The sequence below is a fragment of the Xiphophorus maculatus genome, chromosome 16, assembly GCF_002775205.1.
Source record: "Xiphophorus maculatus strain JP 163 A chromosome 16, X_maculatus-5.0-male, whole genome shotgun sequence".
Lineage (NCBI taxonomy): Eukaryota > Metazoa > Chordata > Actinopteri > Cyprinodontiformes > Poeciliidae > Xiphophorus > Xiphophorus maculatus.
The window spans coordinates 16,358,335-16,375,988 of record NC_036458.1 but is presented as its reverse complement, the minus strand read 5'-3'; the positions used below and the strand labels follow the sequence as shown (position 1 = coordinate 16,375,988).

The 17,654-nt window shown below is 38.1% G+C and overlaps 2 protein-coding genes across 3 annotated transcripts; both read left to right on the top strand.

Moving 5' to 3' along the window:
* The first annotated feature begins 835 nt into the window (after positions 1-835).
* Positions 836-8,786, top strand: LOC102225641 (lysophospholipase D GDPD3-like). Its single transcript, XM_023348752.1, has 10 exons — positions 836-1,586; positions 1,812-1,854; positions 3,360-3,495; positions 5,011-5,056; positions 5,182-5,303; positions 6,065-6,154; positions 6,347-6,480; positions 6,743-6,805; positions 6,933-6,984; positions 7,276-8,786. The coding sequence occupies exons 1-10, from the start codon at positions 1,448-1,450 to the stop codon at positions 7,519-7,521; spliced, it is 1,071 nt and encodes a 356-aa protein (XP_023204520.1). The 5' UTR covers positions 836-1,447; the 3' UTR covers positions 7,522-8,786.
* Positions 8,787-10,794: 2,008 nt separating this feature from the next.
* Positions 10,795-15,986, top strand: LOC102236771 (protein yippee-like 3). Of its 2 annotated transcripts, none has more exons than XM_023348767.1 (5): positions 10,795-11,157; positions 12,529-12,647; positions 12,810-12,853; positions 13,390-13,498; positions 14,796-15,986. In XM_023348767.1, the coding sequence occupies exons 2-5, from the start codon at positions 12,531-12,533 to the stop codon at positions 14,883-14,885; spliced, it is 360 nt and encodes a 119-aa protein (XP_023204535.1). In that variant the 5' UTR covers positions 10,795-11,157; positions 12,529-12,530; the 3' UTR covers positions 14,886-15,986. The 2 variants fall into 2 exon arrangements, with proteins under 2 accessions (XP_023204535.1, XP_005807064.1); XM_005807007.3 differs by having other exon boundaries at positions 10,798-11,157; positions 12,524-12,647.
* The last annotated feature ends 1,668 nt before the right edge of the window (positions 15,987-17,654 follow it).

Below are 17,654 nucleotides of genomic sequence, written 5' to 3'. Positions count from 1 at the left end.
TAAAAATGATTTCAGATGAAGCTGTGTACAGACAGTTTCAGCTGAGAGTACAAACAGTTTCACCTCACAAAGAGATAATGAACCATACGCTCTGAGTGACTGAACACTTTCTTTCTTTCTTTCTTTCTTTCTTTCTTCTGTGTACTGAGTTATTGTGCAGCAGCCAAATCTCTCCAAGTTGAAAATTTAAAAAAGTACCTCAAGAGCACCAGAGCTCACCAAATGTGTCTAAATCTTTATTTTTTTTTTTGTCGATTTTCTGATTAAACATGACCGAATGGCTTTCTTTGCCCAACTAGATTGTGTTAATTTGGGTTAACAAACAGATGAGGTATTTTTGTACTCCGCAAAGTGAGACAGAACAGATCCTAAATTATTATTAAATGTTTTTAATGTACATTTAGACACGCCCGAACATATCAGATCCGTCTCAGGTTTCTCCGTAAACCCTCCTTCGTTGGTGGACTTTGAGTCGTGAGAATGCTCATTTCCCTGGAACTTACCTTACCTGCTTTTCTCATTTTCTGCGGCATGTTTCGGCAAGGCTGCTCCCACTCAGACATTCCTTAAGTGTAAAAGCTACAGCCTGTACCTGTCCTATTGAAAAAGAAACGAACAGCCAAATGTCAAAAAGCATGACTCTGCGAATGCGAGGCAATGCTGGACATTCAGGTCGTCTTGCTGTGAATAGCTTCATGTGTTCTGGCTGCAGCTTTGTGCAGCACTCTGTAGCTGTTGCACCTCTGCATTGTTTGTTGCATTGAAACCGAACAATATACCGCGTCCTGCTGACTCTGTAGTTGATATAGAGAGTTTTCAGTGATGCCAACATGCACGTTTTGGAGCTCGTACCTCCTCCTGCCACCTGCCCTTTAGACGAATGCACGTCCTGCTCTTCCGGAGAGGAATATTCCAGCTGTGTGCTAAATTTATGAGATCCTACACTGATCATTCCAAGCAGTAATGCAGGATGAGATCATTTTGAGGTAGATTTTATAGGATTACAGCTACAGTGTGAAGCAGAACAAAAGAAAACCTGGAAAGGTGCTGGAAAATGTGCCTCAGAAAGGTATGACACACGACACCCTTCCCTCCCCAGCTGAACAGAGCAACTTGACAGAGGGACAAGTGTTGCCATTGGCAGAGGAGACGCCAATGGATTGCGAGCTGGTGCTTTATTAACTCGTGTTTACAGCTCTGGTTTAAGCTGTCTTCATCAGAAATCAGGGCACACTCTGACATATTTGTTGGAGTGAAGGTGGAGCACAGTTTTTCTGACTCGTCAATCCAGTTTTTTACTACCATTTCTCCTGAAGCAGCTGCAAAACAGCAGATAATCTAACGATGGCGTAATTGTCAGTCGGTACAAAAGAAAGCACCTTTCTAGACATTTTAGGAGGAAACCTGTGTGAGAACAGAGACTCATTGGAGCTGCGTGAGGGAAAGGATGAGCGTGTTTCTGTACTCTGTCCTCCCTCCGTTGGGACTATACACTCTGATCTCACGGTATCTGCTGAAGAACCCACACTATCTCCACCGGAAGAAGAAAACAGCTTTCTACTGCACTCAAATTTCACACCGAGGAGGTAAGAGGGGGGCTCCGGAGGGCTACCGGAGGGAGGGATCTGTGATCCACGCTGTGCGATGAGGAGCTCAATGCTTTTCTGAAGACATTTCTGAGTGGGATCAAGAAAATAAATGGTTAAAATCCTGAAGTATTTTAAAGTCTGTTTCATAGGCTGATGGTAAGTTTGTTTTGCCTTTTTTTGTCAACTGTGCTGCTGCTCAGATTTGGTTTTGACTGTTTTCAGGATCTGGAGAGAAGATAGAAAATACGATGGAGGCGTTCACAAAGTGAGTACTACCTCAAATTGTAAGAGAAAAATGAGCTCTGCTAAAACACTGAGGCTCAAATATGTGCACACGACCTCACTAGTATTAGCTTAAATATCTTGTAGTACTGAAGTATTGATCGTTTGTATCCATCAGAAAGCTCCTGGCATAATTTACTTTAATCACACCTCCTGGCAGAGCTGGGAGAGTTAACTTAAATTAGTCAACTTTCTGTCATAAATAAGGCTTTTAAACATAGTCCAGCTATTTTCACTTGCTCAGTTCCAGAAGCTTCATATAGTCTGCTTTACCCAGTTCAAAGCCGCTTTCGGTGTGTTTGGGGTCACTGTGCGGTTGGAAAACCCAAACTGTCAACCACAGATCAAAGGAAAAACAATCCACGGTCGCTGGTTTGAAACATGTTATCTACCCAGGCAATGAGAAGAAATGTTTTACGATAAACCAAAACAAAGATTAGACTGTTTTAGCCAAGACTCAAAAGGTATGTTTGAGAGATTCTAGGTGATGCGTTCAAGCCTAACAGCACTCTATCAGCTGTAAAGCCTGATATGCTCCGACTGCTGAAAGCTAGGTGGTTATTTTTTTTATTTTTTTATTTTTTCATTGCTGTCTGCACATACAGAATACGTCACATTTATCATTTTGGAAATCAGCTATTTCTTTGCTGTGTACAGTAAGAAATACAGGACGAGAAACAAATGACAGGATGACAAAAATGCGCAAAACAAAATGTATGAGTACAACCTCAAAAACCAAACAGAAATGTAGATCATCAGGACTAGGTTGTGTGTTTTCATCAAAATTGCATCAAAAATCACCTCAGGTATTTCACTGCAGCTAAAACTGCTTGAGGCTCCATCTCTCTCAGTCTTTCTGCTGTCATGGATGCTGATTTTACAGTCGGCATCCAAAGCATGGGACATTAATTCCTGCAGGTTACTGTAACGTTCAGCCTGGAATTAGGGGTGTTGATCGGTTATCTGTCGGTTATTGAGTGATTGGTTTTGTATCTGCAGTTTCTCCTCTCTTTTCTATGGAAAGATTGAATTTGCCTAGAAATGTATCTTGAAGGAACATTTGTTGTGAATTAAAAATAAGCTGATTTGACTTAGATTTTTTAACTCTTTTTAAACAGCATCTAATGCTCAGAGCAATGGATTTGGTCTGTCAATAAGACAAGAACGGTCCATAATTTTGCTTTTGAGTAAAACTTATCAGTTAATCAATTTTAGAAATCGATTTGCTGACATAAAAAAAATTTAAATGGCATAAAATGTATAAAAGCTACATCCACAGTAGCCTGATGTTGTGCTAATTGTACTTTGAGTTTTTAAAGTCAGACATCAGATTTTAAAAAATGCTTGCTAGTAAAATAAATTAAAGTGTATGTAAGGTCATGAGAATGGACAGTGTTCATTTCTCGGTCAGTCCTTTCAGCGTGGATTAATGCTTCACATCAAAACATCAGACATGTTCCTCCTTACAGGAGCTTTTCTCTCTGTTAGTGCGGTAGAACAAGGCTCACAGATGCTGGAGATGGACTGCCACCTGACAAAGGACGGACACGTGGTGGTTTCTCACGACGAGAACCTGGAGAGGCAGACCGGCGTAGACAAAGACATCTCCTCACTCAATCTGGAGGTAAGACAAGCCACCACTTGTCTTTATTGACTGCTTACACTAAAGAAGTGGTTTATGTTTATTTAAAACAGAATATACAAAGAATTTTCATTTCACGGTTAGTGTTTTTTTCAGGCTTCATGAAGGGCTTTCAGCATTGATCTTTGGACTTTGACTCCTGTTTCTACTGATTTCATGTCTTATTGCTGTTCGAGCTGACAACTGTATGTTTGCAATGACAGTAAAAAGAATGTTTGGATATAAATCTACCAATGCAGACAGTCAGAGCCTTATGAAAACAAACACAACTCCACAATTAAAACTTACCCATTAATAAGCAGGCTACTTAAGTACATCAACTGCTTTATGTCTTACTAATGTGCTGCCAGACAATACACAAAAATGGTATTCAATCTGAATGTGAATCATAAATGAATCACTCATTGATGCTCTAATGAAACAAAAAGTGGAAAAAAGTTGTTTAAATTGCAAAAGTCGCAACGCCAATCCTAGTTTCAGTTTCAGGAATCTCTAAAGTTTTTCAACTAGAAACTATTCTAGTTGAAGAACTAGAATAGTTTTATGACCAAATAATTGCTTATAATAATAATAATAATAAACAATATGGTATCTGCCCATTACCCTTATGCATAGTACCACTGGCAGCGAAAACATCCCACATCATAATGCTGCCACCATCCTGTTTATCGGGTTTTGAAGTTGTCTTAGGTTTGAAAGTGTCACTTTAAAAAAGCAGGAAACCAGACTGCAGAGTCAAAAGTCTAAAAAAAATATCTGCAGCAGACAAATGTCATCAAAAACTTTTCACAATTACAGTTCCTGAGCGAATCATAATCCTTAAGCTGAACATCAAACGTTTGTTTGGTTCTCAGTTAGTTGCTCCTTGTGATTCACCTCATTAGTACTAATTACTGTTCTATGTGGGAAGCTAAGCTAAGTTATCAAATTATCAGTATAAACAGCATGACAATAAAACAACAATCCTTTGAGACGTGTCAGGACTGAAAATCAGTAAAAACAATTAGCCAAAATACAAGAAAAAAAAACTTCAAACAACCTTCAAAAAGCCTTGGAAATATAAAAAATACAAACCAAGAGCACATTAAATATGGCATGAAAATCTGACTGTTAGCAACAAGATGTAAAGAAATAAGGGATGATTTGGGAGTGAAATAAGAAAGATGCCATCAGGCTTCATATCAGGTTAGTTGATTGGTGGATTTTATAAACACACCTCTGAGCTAAAGAGTCTTTGAGCTCAAACATCCTGGTGAACTGATGTTTATATTCAGCCTTTTATTTATCTTAAGAAAATAATCTGTTTGCTTAAGTGCTGGAACGCTTCCAAGGAAATGTTCACATCCAGGTAAGTTGCAGGCACTGACAGATCTGGAAGGTAACTTGTATAACCAGAAATATCTGTAAATAAATGAAAATATTTTAGCTTAATTAACATTGAGATGACTGTTTTCGGAACTAAGGTTGTTGTTTTTTTTGTTTTTTTTATTGTTTCAGGATTTGCCTCTGTATAAGGAAAAGCTGGAGGTGATATTCGATGCAGGCCAGTTCCTTCTCTCTTGTTTAAATGATTAATCATTAATGAAAACGTGTTTAGTGAAGGTATTGCTCAGGGGAGTGTGTGTTTGTTTAATACCCACTAACTTTTCACATCGTACTACCCTTCAGGCCACGAGAACCAAAGTGGTACAGACAGAAAGATTGCTCTGCTGGAAGACGTGTTCAGGAAGTTCCCAAAGATCCCTGTCAGCATCGAGATCAAGGAGGACAACCCACAGCTGATGCGAGAGGTGCAGAAACACTCCATACAATGCAGATTTTTAAAAATGCAAGCATATCTTGCCCAAATTACCGCCCAAAGTTAACAACAAGCTGCAGCAATGTTGATAGTTATGTTTTAATTCAAGATTTATTCGTTCCAGTAACTGTTCCCCAACAATATTCATATACCTTGAACTTTTTCCTCACTACCTCGTATTTTTAGACACATAAGTCTGAAGAGTGTGCCATGTCTTTGCATTCAGCCACGCCCTCTCTGAGTCATTATGCAGAAAGAGGTTAAGTGACCTCTAAAGTTAACTGGTTGCCCGAGAATTTATTTAGGAGTATTCAAATAAAGGGGTAAAGGTCTTTAAACAGATATTTACTTTAAAAATGAATAATATAAATAATTCTCCCTCTGCATCACAATTTTTTCACTTTTTCTTTACCTCTAACAGTTTATTCTCAAAGTATTTAGCTCCATTCATCCTCCCGTTATTTCTGACCTGCCTCTGTGACTCTTAAAGAATAATATTCCCACGTGACGATGCCACCACCGTCGCATAAAATGTGTGGTTGCAACAGTTTAAATGTGTAAAAAGTTCAAGGAGTATGGCATACCACCCAAATGTACAGTTAGAGAGAGAATGGTTGAATTTTGGCTCCTACGCTGATGTTTGTGGTGGTAATTAGCTAGTTTTGTTTTTGGTCCAAAATACAGTTTGGAGGTAGACTGTCCTGCAAGGAGGTGTATGCTCGTGGTTTTCATCACGATCATGTCTGTCTGCAGGTGTCAACCCTGGTTAAACGCTACGACAGGGAGGGAATCACTTTGTGGGCTTCCGAGGATGCCAAGATCATGAACAAGTGTCGCAGTATCGTAAGTTGACCGGCAGGGGGAGATAGAATACCAAACAAAAACCTTTACCGCACATTCACCCACTGAAACGCAAAATTTGCTTCTGTGTTGGTGGAAATGTACGCGTTAAATGCCTTTCCAAGTTGTGTTTTTCATTCCTCTGTTGTCTCTCCTTCTCCATGTTTCAAAACCTCTGTCTGTGTTTCTTTGTAGAATGGCTCTATGCCCTACAGTTTCTCCGAACAACGCGGCATCCTGCTTCTGCTTCTCTATTACACGGGCCTGCTGCCCTTTGTACCTGTGGGAGAGAGCGTACTGCAGTTCTACCTGCCACGCATCATTAACAGGTCTGTTTGCAGAGCCTGTTTATCCTGTAAGAGATCTAGTTCTGGTTAAAAAAAAGACCGAGCTCAGTGCAGTAGATGCTTACATGTGATTTTGATTTCAGCACAATTCCTCTTTTTATATGAAAAATCAACAAAAAAAAAAATACAAATAATTAATCTATTTGTTTATTTCAGTCATTCATTATAAACTGTAAATGAGTGAAATAAACAAATAAATGAACATTTCAGAGTGGTGTTTAATGTCTTTCTTGTGCACTGATAGGACCTACAAACCCGAAAATCCCGAAATCCTGAAGAAAAGCTGGGTTGTTTCTTTAATAGACAAGTAAGTCCGACTTTTGACTATTTGTGTTATTTACCAGGAAGAAACTGTTCAAGGCCCGACTGGAAACATGGAATCATATTTCTTGCTTTTATTCCATTTAATCCTTTTTTCCTTTTAATGTTTTCAGAACAACAATGAGAAAAAACCTTTTCAAGCACCTTTCAGACCGTGGGATACAGGTACCACCTTAAGGTTTATTCTAGTACCGTTGCTTAGTATTGACAAGTTTTACATGACAAAACATTAACCACTGTGATGTGGCTCGGCGCTTCCTGGGAGATTACTCTCTGTTTGCGCTTGCCCAACTATTTATAGACCAGAGGCAGGAGCCTGCTTCCTCCAGGTCTCCTTCATTGGACCAATAATGATCAAAACTGAATTGAAATGTATTAAGGCACTTTTACAGTTTCCACTGTATGAAACATACTTGACTGAGTGGATAATAATGGTCTCCATGTTTGCAACTGCAGGTTCATTTATTTGTTTGCAATAAAAATGAAGACATCAAGGCTGCGTTTGACCTGGGAGCCACAGGAGTCATGACTGATTATCCAACTCTGCTCTCTACCTACGTCAAAACACACATGGGAGTGGATGATCCCAACAGCAGCAACACTCCAGAACAACTGCTCTTAGGACAGCAGAAACACCAAAGACTAGAACAGACATTGCCAGACCAAGGGGGGAATCCATGCGTCCAAACTGAACAAGATTAGTTTGCTGCCCAACACCAAGCTGATAGGACAAGGGTTTCATTCACTTCTCTAATCACCAATCATTGCCTACGGTGTGATCAGGTCTGCTGTGTATGTATACAGTCAGGTCGGTATGTAAAGAAACAGTTGATGAGTTTTGTCAGCAGTGAATGTTTAACTAGCCGCAGACCTGACAACCCATGATAAGACACTAAACAAACATGACTTTGTTTTGACTGGCTACTTTCTGACATTATTGATTGGTTTAGGGGAATATTTTGTGTTTTTAGAAAAAAAAAGGATAAAGAAATTGTGCTTTAGACTGCCTCATAAAAGTGTTCATACTCCCGGAACCACAAGCTTCTATGTGTTTGCAAGGATTTTATTTGGCCACAGGTTCTCAATTGGATTTAAGTCTCGACTTTGACCATTCTTGAATGAAAAGTAGTCATCTGGAAAAGTGTTTGTAAAAAACCTCAAGTACTGAGTAGGTACTTGAGTAGGTGTTTTGTCAATTTATGTTACCTAATGCTTAGCATGTGCAGTGGATCTCACTCACGTCTCTGTTTTCCTAAGCAGCTGTGACCAAAGTCCGGCCACACTGCAACAATGACCATCAATCAGTCTGCTGATGAAACAAAGGCTGGACTTTTCTGAGCCAGTTCCCTGTGCTGATTAGTGTGACAGCAGAGTTAAAATGATATAAAGCTGTCAATCTAGCTTTTTGTCACACTGGTTCAAATAGGAGCAAGTTTGAATCAGAGAATATGTCTATGAAATAATGTCATTTGTAATATCTTTTGGAATCAAGTGTTGTGGTAATGCTCTTCTAAATCATTTGTTTGTCATGTCACATGTCCAGGCCTTTAACTGGTGGTCAGCTGAACAACAGAAACTGTGTGAAGCGTACCTACACAATCTCATGAGTAGCTGCTCACGAGATCTGATTTTATTTGTACAAAATGATTCAATCAGAGAGATGATTGCCTAACCCTGGTCTGAGCGTCTGCACAGCTTTCTTCCTGACCTGTCAGGTATGCTGCTTGGTTTTCATGAGGATATTTGCTCACTAATGTTCTCTACCAAACCTATGATGCTTTCACAGGGCCACAAGATTTATACTGAGATTGTGTTACACACAGGTGAACTATATTCACTAATTATATATCAGATTAAAGAGGGATAAATAACGATGCACATCATGCTTTTCAGATTATTGTTTGCCAAAAATGATGAGAACACTATATATTTTACCAAAATAAAATAAAGTGATTGATGATGATGAAGATGATGATTTGTTTCCTTTATTCTTCACAACTATTTTTGTGTTGTTCTGTAAATTACTTGAAAAAAATTTATAGTTAAAAAATTTGAAATTGTTCAAGAGGGTTGAATACTTTTCAAGGAACCAGACCTGGATGCACACACATGATATCAGGGTACTGTTATCACGAGGCTAAACATCTGTGTTTTGTTAATTTATGTTACCTAATGCTTACCATGTGCAATGGATCTCACTCACGTCTCTGTTTTCCTAGGCAGCTGTGACCAAAGTCCGGCCACACTGCAATGATGACAATCAGTCTGTTGATGAAACAAAGGCTGGACTTTTCTGAGCCAGTTCCCTGTGCTGATTAGTGTGACAGCAGAGTTAAAATGATATAAAGCTGTCAATCTAGCTTTTTGTCACACTGGTTCAAATGGGAGCAAGTTTGAATCAGAGAATATGTCTATGAAATAATGTCATTTGTAATATCTTTTGGAATCAAGTGTTGTGGTAATGCTCTTCTAAATCATTTGTCATGTCACATGTCCAGGCCTTTAACTGGTGGTCAGCTGAACAACAGGAACTGTATGAAGCGCCAAAACCTGGTGGTAGAAATGTTTGACTCAATAAGGAGTTCATCAATGAAATATAATAATTTGTTTGAGAGAATGAAACAATGATTACGCTTGTAAAGCATTGTAACAGATTATCTATAAAAAGTAAACTCCTTGGTAGATTTTGGGAAGGGCTTTTCAAATGGGTCTGAAAGGGGTCACATAAATAAAATAAAATAAAATAAAATAAAAATTAAAACTAAAACAATCTATTTTACTGAATCTTGACATTTTTAAAATTCGTTTTAGTCAATTTTGCATCTTGTTTTTAAATGACGAAAATTGACAAGCAGTGAAAGACAGATAGCTATGTCCTGTTTATCTGGCCTGATATGCCAGACTGTTCAAAATGGATATTGAGATCTAGCTTCAATTCTAGAGCAGCCTTTTAGTTTTGTCTTTGTTCTGTTTAATTCAGAGCCAATTTAGAAAAATCACAGAAAGAATAAAATTCCCTGGACAACACAAGCAACCAAAATCTAAAATGGCTACCATTGTTTCCAGATAGCTTGAACACGTCATTGTTCTATATTTATCTGTGGTTTAGTGTCAGAAATGCTGATAAATAGTTTATTCCTCCACCTTTCACTACGTTTTTGTATGTGTGGCCGCCATATTGGATACTGAACTCAGGGCGTTTTGGTGAACTCTGACTTTCCCTGTCAGGTATCTGACTTCAGGGGATATTCTTGTTCTATTTCCAAAGGGTAACTTGGAAAGTTTGTGTTACGAGCACAAAGAAATTGGAGCTTATGAAGCAGGTATTGTATTCAGCATAGCAGTCGATCATATAGAATGTAGGTAAGGTTGCCATTAAAAAACATCTTAACATTCTGATGATTGATATAATGTCAACCTGGTAACACACATATTACTCTACAACCTATATTTATGCAATAATTTTTTTATGTTAGAACTCATCTAATTAATAGAAATATGATTCTCTATTTATATTGTTTTGTTATTCAAATTTCCTATTCAATCCAAACCTCTTGGTTGATTGAAAATAATTTTACATCATTTAAATCTGCCAGTGGTGGGAATATTTTTAACTGAAAAGTATTAAACATGAAATACAATAGTAAAAAATATGTATAAAGACAACCATGATTACTTCAAGCTATATTGGTCCATTAAAACTTGCCTTCCTTGTAAAGGTCAAGAAAATAAGTGAAGAACTGTTGAGGAGTGGAAAGATGGGACTCTTTACTATCAAAAGAGCCACAACATCTGAATCCTGGAAAAAAAGTCGGACTTCCCACCGCTAAAGCCAACCCAACATTTATGAAACTGGATCAAAAAGCAAGCCTATTGATAGCCATAAAAGGCTCCCGTGAAGCCGAAGCTGATTGGTTGACCCACATTCTCAACGTCATCTGGGAGCTGTGATTGGTTGACGGAGGTTTGTTTTGCACCCTTCACCCTTCCTCCGTCTGCGTGCTTTCATAAACAAACAGCATTTTTGTTCCGCTGGAGAACGCATTGCCCTCTGGTTTGTCAGCTTGCCAGTATTGTCAGATCTCCGGCTCCTGTTTTTTTGAAAAAGCCGTGGAAGAACTTTGTTGTTGAGTCGGAACAAAAACGCGGGCTCTGCTACAACAAAAACAATCTGAGCTGGTTTTTTCCCCCTCAACCGTCGGCGCGTGGAGGACTGTAGCACCGAGGCGAGCTAAACGCTGGATTTCACAGTCTTAACATTTGCCCTTTCCTTCAATTATTAAACTGTCAGTCACTAAAGAGCGCTTTGTATACTTTGAACAGCTTCAGCTGTAGCAGGTGAGTGGAAACAGAAGAAAACATTTCGTTCATTTACGCTGCAGTGCCGACTTTGCGCAGCTAGCATGCTAGTGCTGTCCTTTGTAACAGTAATGTGTTTTTTTGGCCCTTTTAGCAGCTCATGTTGACGATTATCAATGTGGGAAAAGCTCTGCACATTGAAATGCGGCGTAACTGGTGGCCTATTTGAGCCAAGGCTTGATTGTGCAAATTGTTTTGAAACAGGAAGTAGTCAGGCTGAACTATGTCTTCGCCTACTTTGTCTTTGTGTTGTAAGATTATACAACTCGCTGCTCGTTGTATGCAAATGTTGTTGATCGCTTATTTTTTCGGTAAAAGAAAATAAACTTGTAAGAAAACAAGAACATATTAAAATGGAAAAACCGCCTGCAACATTTCCTCAAGTTAAAATGATCAGGGAGCTTGGATATCTAAACATCTAAATCTAGAGTCGTTATTTATATGAACTGATAGGACTTCACCATTTCTCCCCCGTTTGTTCTAAAACGTCTACCCCTGTCAAAGGACCTGCAATATATTGTTTTATCTTTTCTATGTTATGATTTTTAGAACTTAAAAACGGAATTTATCAAAATCGGCAGAGAAAATTGAAAATCATTGTAGGCCAAGAATAGCTTGATCGATGCATTTGTAGCTCAGATAATAACCAAATATTCACTGATCAGGCTTGTCTATGTATTCCTAATCAGATGCAGATTCTGGTTAGGAATACAACACATTGGACTAGAACTACACTGCTGGTTTTGTTTTTTAAAAAAATATTAATTTTTGAGTGTACCAGAAAATGAAGGAATTGCAATATTATTATTGAACCAACCAGTCCATGTTGTCATTGGGTGATGTGTTCACAGTCTGAAAATGGAATTGGAATTATTAGGTTTTGTTCTGCTGATCAAATCAAAGTGAAATTCTATCCATTTAATCGCCTAGTCTTTTACTTCTCAGTTCTAAATGATGACTAACTAGTCAAATACTGAAAAATCTAGGGTGCGGAGGTTTGTTTTGTTTTTGTTGCTCTTTATTAAATTCAACAAAGTGAAAAACTTCATACATTATTGATCTCTAAATGACACCTGCATGTATACCAGGATGGGGTACTGGCCAGGAAAAACCTATTCGGTGTATCTCTAGGTCAGACGTTTTCTGCAGGTCCAGAACTTTGAACCAGATATAATTGTACATCTTTAATAAGCTGCGTGCAGTAGCGACCAAATCTGTTTGTGTTCAAAATGTGACTCTCCTTAGTGATCTGACTTGAATTCTGTTCAACCAAGTGAAACCCAAAGCAGTTTTTCTTGGATTATCTTATACATTAATGCAACATGTACTCTCTGTCTTTTTCCAGTACAGACATGGTGAAGCTGACAAAAGCCAAGACCTTCCAGGCCTACCTGGACTCTTGCCACCGCCGTTACAGCTGTGTGCACTGCCGCGCCCATCTGGCAAACCATGACGATCTTATCTCAAAGGTAAACATGCTGCCATGCCTCTGTTGTAATGCTTATTTTGAGTGCTTTACTTTATATGCGGCCTAGTTTTCCTCTCATGTATTAAAAATAGAAAAATCAGCAAGAAACTGGTGTTCTTTTTGTTCATTTCATGTGGGTATTTTTTTCCCTTATTACTTTCAGTCATTTCAAGGCAGCCAAGGCCGAGCATACCTCTTTAACTCAGTGTGAGTATTTTGGATGCAACCACAAGTTTCATAAGAGATTTGTTTATTTAATCATGAGTTTCTTTTTTTTTTAAATCACTTCCTCAAACGTCTTCTTTGAAACACTTGGCAATCTTTGACCTTTTTTCCAAAGCATGCAGCTTCTGAAATGTTCTTTCCATCTGAACACACTGCTGAGAGCAAATGTGCTAACACTAACCATCCTGTCAACAGATAATTAGGTTGGTTTTTATTCCTCCTGATTGGACCTCAAAGTTGGGTCAGTTCACTTTGGTCATGCTTGAAGTTTTTTAGGCTAGTGGGTCAGCAATAAAGTGAAACAGAAGCAAGTCCATTAAACGACATTAGATGTGCTTAAACCTTCTTAGATTTTTTAAAAAAATTTTAAAGAAATGTCCTGGTATGTACTTTCCTTTCATGTTCTGTAAACGTCTCCTATGAAAAGACATAACAGTAGCTGTGGGAGGAAGCTGACTGTGCTGTTGAGGAAAGAAGTAGTAAAATCATCTGATCTGGGACATTCCTGTTGATTTCAGGGTTAATGTTGGCTGCGGTCCCGCTGAGGAGAGGCTGCTGCTTACAGGACTCCACGCAGTGGCCGACATTTACTGTGAAAACTGTCACACCACTCTGGGGTGGAAATATGTAAGTAACTCTTATAGTACATCCAGTAGTTCTTTACGGTTACAAAGACATTTCTCACTGTGTTCCAGGTTCGTGCAGAAAACTATCCAACTGAAAAGAAAGGACAATTTAGATAAATGTTTATACTCCTTGCACATTCTCTCACTTTACAAAAACAAATTTATGTGCGATAGTTTGATTTTATGTGATCAACGCAAGGGTAAAGGATGCATGATTTTAAATGTTACTTACACATAAAAGTTAGAAAAAATGTGGCATGGAGACAGAAGTCATTTTTAATTGAGAGCATCTGTAAACTCCAATTTCAAGCCTTCCAATGGTTTCTCCGATGTATTTATGTCTGGACTTTTACTAGGCCATTCTATCAGGCCTGTATGACAGTTGAAACTTTTCACCTGTAATGTTGACTTCCTGTGGTCACCAGCAGACAAGTTGTTGCTTTCACAAATAAAAAGCCTGCTAGACTAGTTTGTTCCATGCATGCGGTTTCCCCTCATGCTGCACATTGTTAGACTTTTATACCCTCCTTTTTCGTCAGCTCTAACTGGTCATTTCATAATTACTCTGAGGCTTATACACTAATTTCTTCCCATGCGTTATTGCAATGGTAACGCTGTTCAGTAGAACTGGAAAATGGGAGAGCCGGTATTTGTTTCTTGTGACAGAGTTCCTCTGTTTGCTGTAAACCTTGGACTTTAAAACGCTGCAGGTCATTTCAGACACAATAAAATCCTGGAAGACACAAACAGGTTTTTCTATTTTTGGAAATATACAAAGTAGGAAAAAGTTGACTGAAACAACATTTATAAAGATCTCTTGTTGCAGAAAAAAAATAAATCAAAAGTTGTGGCATTTTAGTTTGTAAGAATCTTCGAAAAATAACTGTCTTAGCTACTTCGCTTTGATTCTGTCAGGTATTTTTGAAGAATCCTTGAATCTCCTGTGGCAACCGTTTGACTAAACACTTTCTCTCACAAAGCTCCACTCGTTTATCCAAAGCTCCTCCTCAGACCTGCAGTCTGAGGAGGAGTCAGAGAGCACCCCTCCCCCGCGCCTTCCCCATGCAGCCCCACCAGACTAGCGGCAGCAGTTAGCAAATACCGGGTGGAGCATGTGTTGCTTTTTGAGGTCTTTTGCTTGGTTTTTGTAATCAGCCAGGTTTTGTTTAACCATTTCAACACTAGCTGAAAAAGAGTTTTAACAGATTAAGTTAAGTCTACCTTGGTTGGTTTAAAAATAAAAAAAAAAATCCCTGAAGATGTTCTCTTCATTAAAACTTTGTGTCTTTCCTCTGTAGGAGCAAGCCTTCGAACTCAGCCAGAAGTACAAGGAGGGGAAGTACATCATAGAGCTGTCCCATATGATAAAGGACAACGGCTGGGATTGAAATGGAAAACCGCTATGCTTCTTTATGACTTTTTAAAAAAGAAAAAAAAAAGTTGCATCCCCTCGACGTGAAAGGGTTCAAGTGTATTGTCCTCATCTCGCCTTCGAGCTACTGCTGTGCCACACTTTTACTTCATGCAGCTTTTGCTAAGAATAGCATGTGATGCCTTATCTTCGTCTACTCTTTATGTCTCCCGCCCCACCATCAACACACTTAACTGAGATCGTCATCACGATTGATTGGTTGTTCTGGGACTGAATAAGTGTTTGGCTTCTGTGTGTGGAGAGAGAGTGGGTGATTTGGTTACATGGGAAACCGGGTGTGTGATGGATTTTAAAGCCTTTTAATGCAAGAAAGATCAAACGTTTACAGTGATCACTAAACCGTGTCGCTGTGAAACCGCAAGGCCAATCAAAGCTAAAGAGCTCGACCATTGATAATTGGATTTTTTTTTTCTTCTTTTGAGCTGAAGGTGCAGGTTTTGATGTATCTTGCCTAAATAGAATTAAGTTTCAATGTTTGTTTCAATGGTAGCGCTTCTTTGAGTTAAATATACAAGGAGGATATGGGAATACATAGAGCAGCAGGCAAGCTCTTTGTCTTTGTTTTTTTGTTTTGTTTTTTTATTATTGTTATTAATTCGTGTTTTTTAATTATTTTAGAGTCAATATGGCAATCGGTATATTGAGTTAGTTATAAGGCCAACAGAAATCTTCTGCAAGAATTCTTCAATCTGTAGTGAGTCTTCTGTTCACAGGTGTAACTTTTTGGATGCGTGTCTTGTTTGCAGTGAGGCATCTTGAGCTGGATGGTGTTGTGAAGCATTAGTCTGGAACTGATTTATACTTCTAGATCTCTTTTCACTGCACACTTGGGATAGCTTTACTTCCATTCAATGCTAATGAGACCTATATTCTTTATACGTTTGCGCATTACCTAACACTGAGCAGTTCCTATCGACACATTAGCTTCACTGTGTTAATGCAAGTTGTGGTTAGGATAGATGTAGCATATTTATGGTGATTTTTAAAAGTGTCTGCTTTCATTAAAGTGGTTTTTATTTTAACCTGGTCTTTCATTAAAATACAGATTGGCTGTAGATTTTGGGATTGAGTCGTCTTTTGTTGCTGCAAATACGTTTGTCATATAACTTCTGGTTACGCTTCTTTATGTAGTTTAATATTTAATACTCTTGTCAATTACTGAGACAGTCTCCTCATGTCCTGAAAATAACTTGGCACTTTATTATTTTTTGGACATGATTTAGATATATACTATTAATATTCTAGATGTATATTTTCATACTTGATTGATAAAATGCACAGCACTTTGCTAAAGAATTCATGAACATTTAAACATGATACATTACAAACACAAACATGAATGTGTTTTATGTGGTGAACTAGCACAAAGTTATCCTAAACTGAAGTCTAAGGGTGGAAAAAGTCGGTTGCTGCAGCTGTAATGTGGCAAAATATGGAAAAATTCCAGGGGTTTAAATACTTTTTAAAGGTACTTTATGTACTAATGGGCTGAAAGGAGCAGCCTGAGCCAGCAGCTTCTTTCTGCTGCGCCTCTGCCTCACACATGCTCCTGAACAGCTGGTAGCATTTCAGCTGCTTGCTTTGATCTGCAGCTCACTTTGATTAAAGCCTCACTTTAATCAGCTATCAATTTAGCAGGACAGTCTTGAACCATGGTGACCATTTTCATAGGTCTGCTGGGATACTGGCTTATATTAAAAAGAATAACTTAATAACCAATAGGGTTGACCACATAACTTTGCTACAGAAAAAGATGATTAACATCAGTCTATATCAATATTTGTGTGTATGCAGGGGTTTGTTTACCTTTGCATGCTGAGAAGTTCTTGGCTACAATATTAACCAGATGTTTGTGTAAGATAAATGCTGAACTCAAAATGAAAGTGAAAATATCAGGGAGGTGTGGGCTGTCAGACACGTTAAAACTACACTTAGTTTCTAAAGCAGGGGTGTGTAAAGGACTATTTCAGATCCATTTGCAGAGCGGTTCTGTGCCGCCACAGATTCCAGTTCAAGAACAGTACAAATTTGGCCTGCTGGCACAGTAGAGAACTAAATACACAAAACTGAATGTTTTGTGTATTTAGTGACATCTTTTAGACTAAAAAAATGTGACTACAATTCAATATTTAATATTCAAAATATTGAATTTTGTATCAATAAAAAGAAATTAACTTATTTGGCACTCAAGTCCTTAAGAATTGACTTTTATGGCTCATGTGTTAAAATGTTTGAACTGTTCTAGAAATGGAATAAGGCCTGTCATGACATAATAGATGAATTACTTTTATGGCAATGCCTTTTTTTAATCAGTGATTTACAAAAAGTAATTTTTTATTTAACTTTTTTTTTTTTTTTTTTTTTTTTGAGATTTTAAAACATGGCTGTCCAGAAGATGGCGATGTTCGTCTCAGCCTTCCTGTCCTCCACAGCCCGTTAGATGAGCATGTAATGAATATTGGCACAATTTTAAACAAAAGATTCTTTAAACACATTAAATGCTTACATGTGTGGATATTCAGTCATTCAGCTTTATTTTTCTGATTGGTTATTTGATGCTTAAGTATCTCATCTATTTTTTCGAGTATTAAATTGGCAAATTATTTAAGAACTTATCTTTGAAGCTAATACATTCTTCTAATGAATAAAAGAAGGTTTTTCCTTCCTTCGTGTTAAACATTTTACTTTAGAATATCAAAAAGCAAAGTTGGCAAATGGAAAAGAC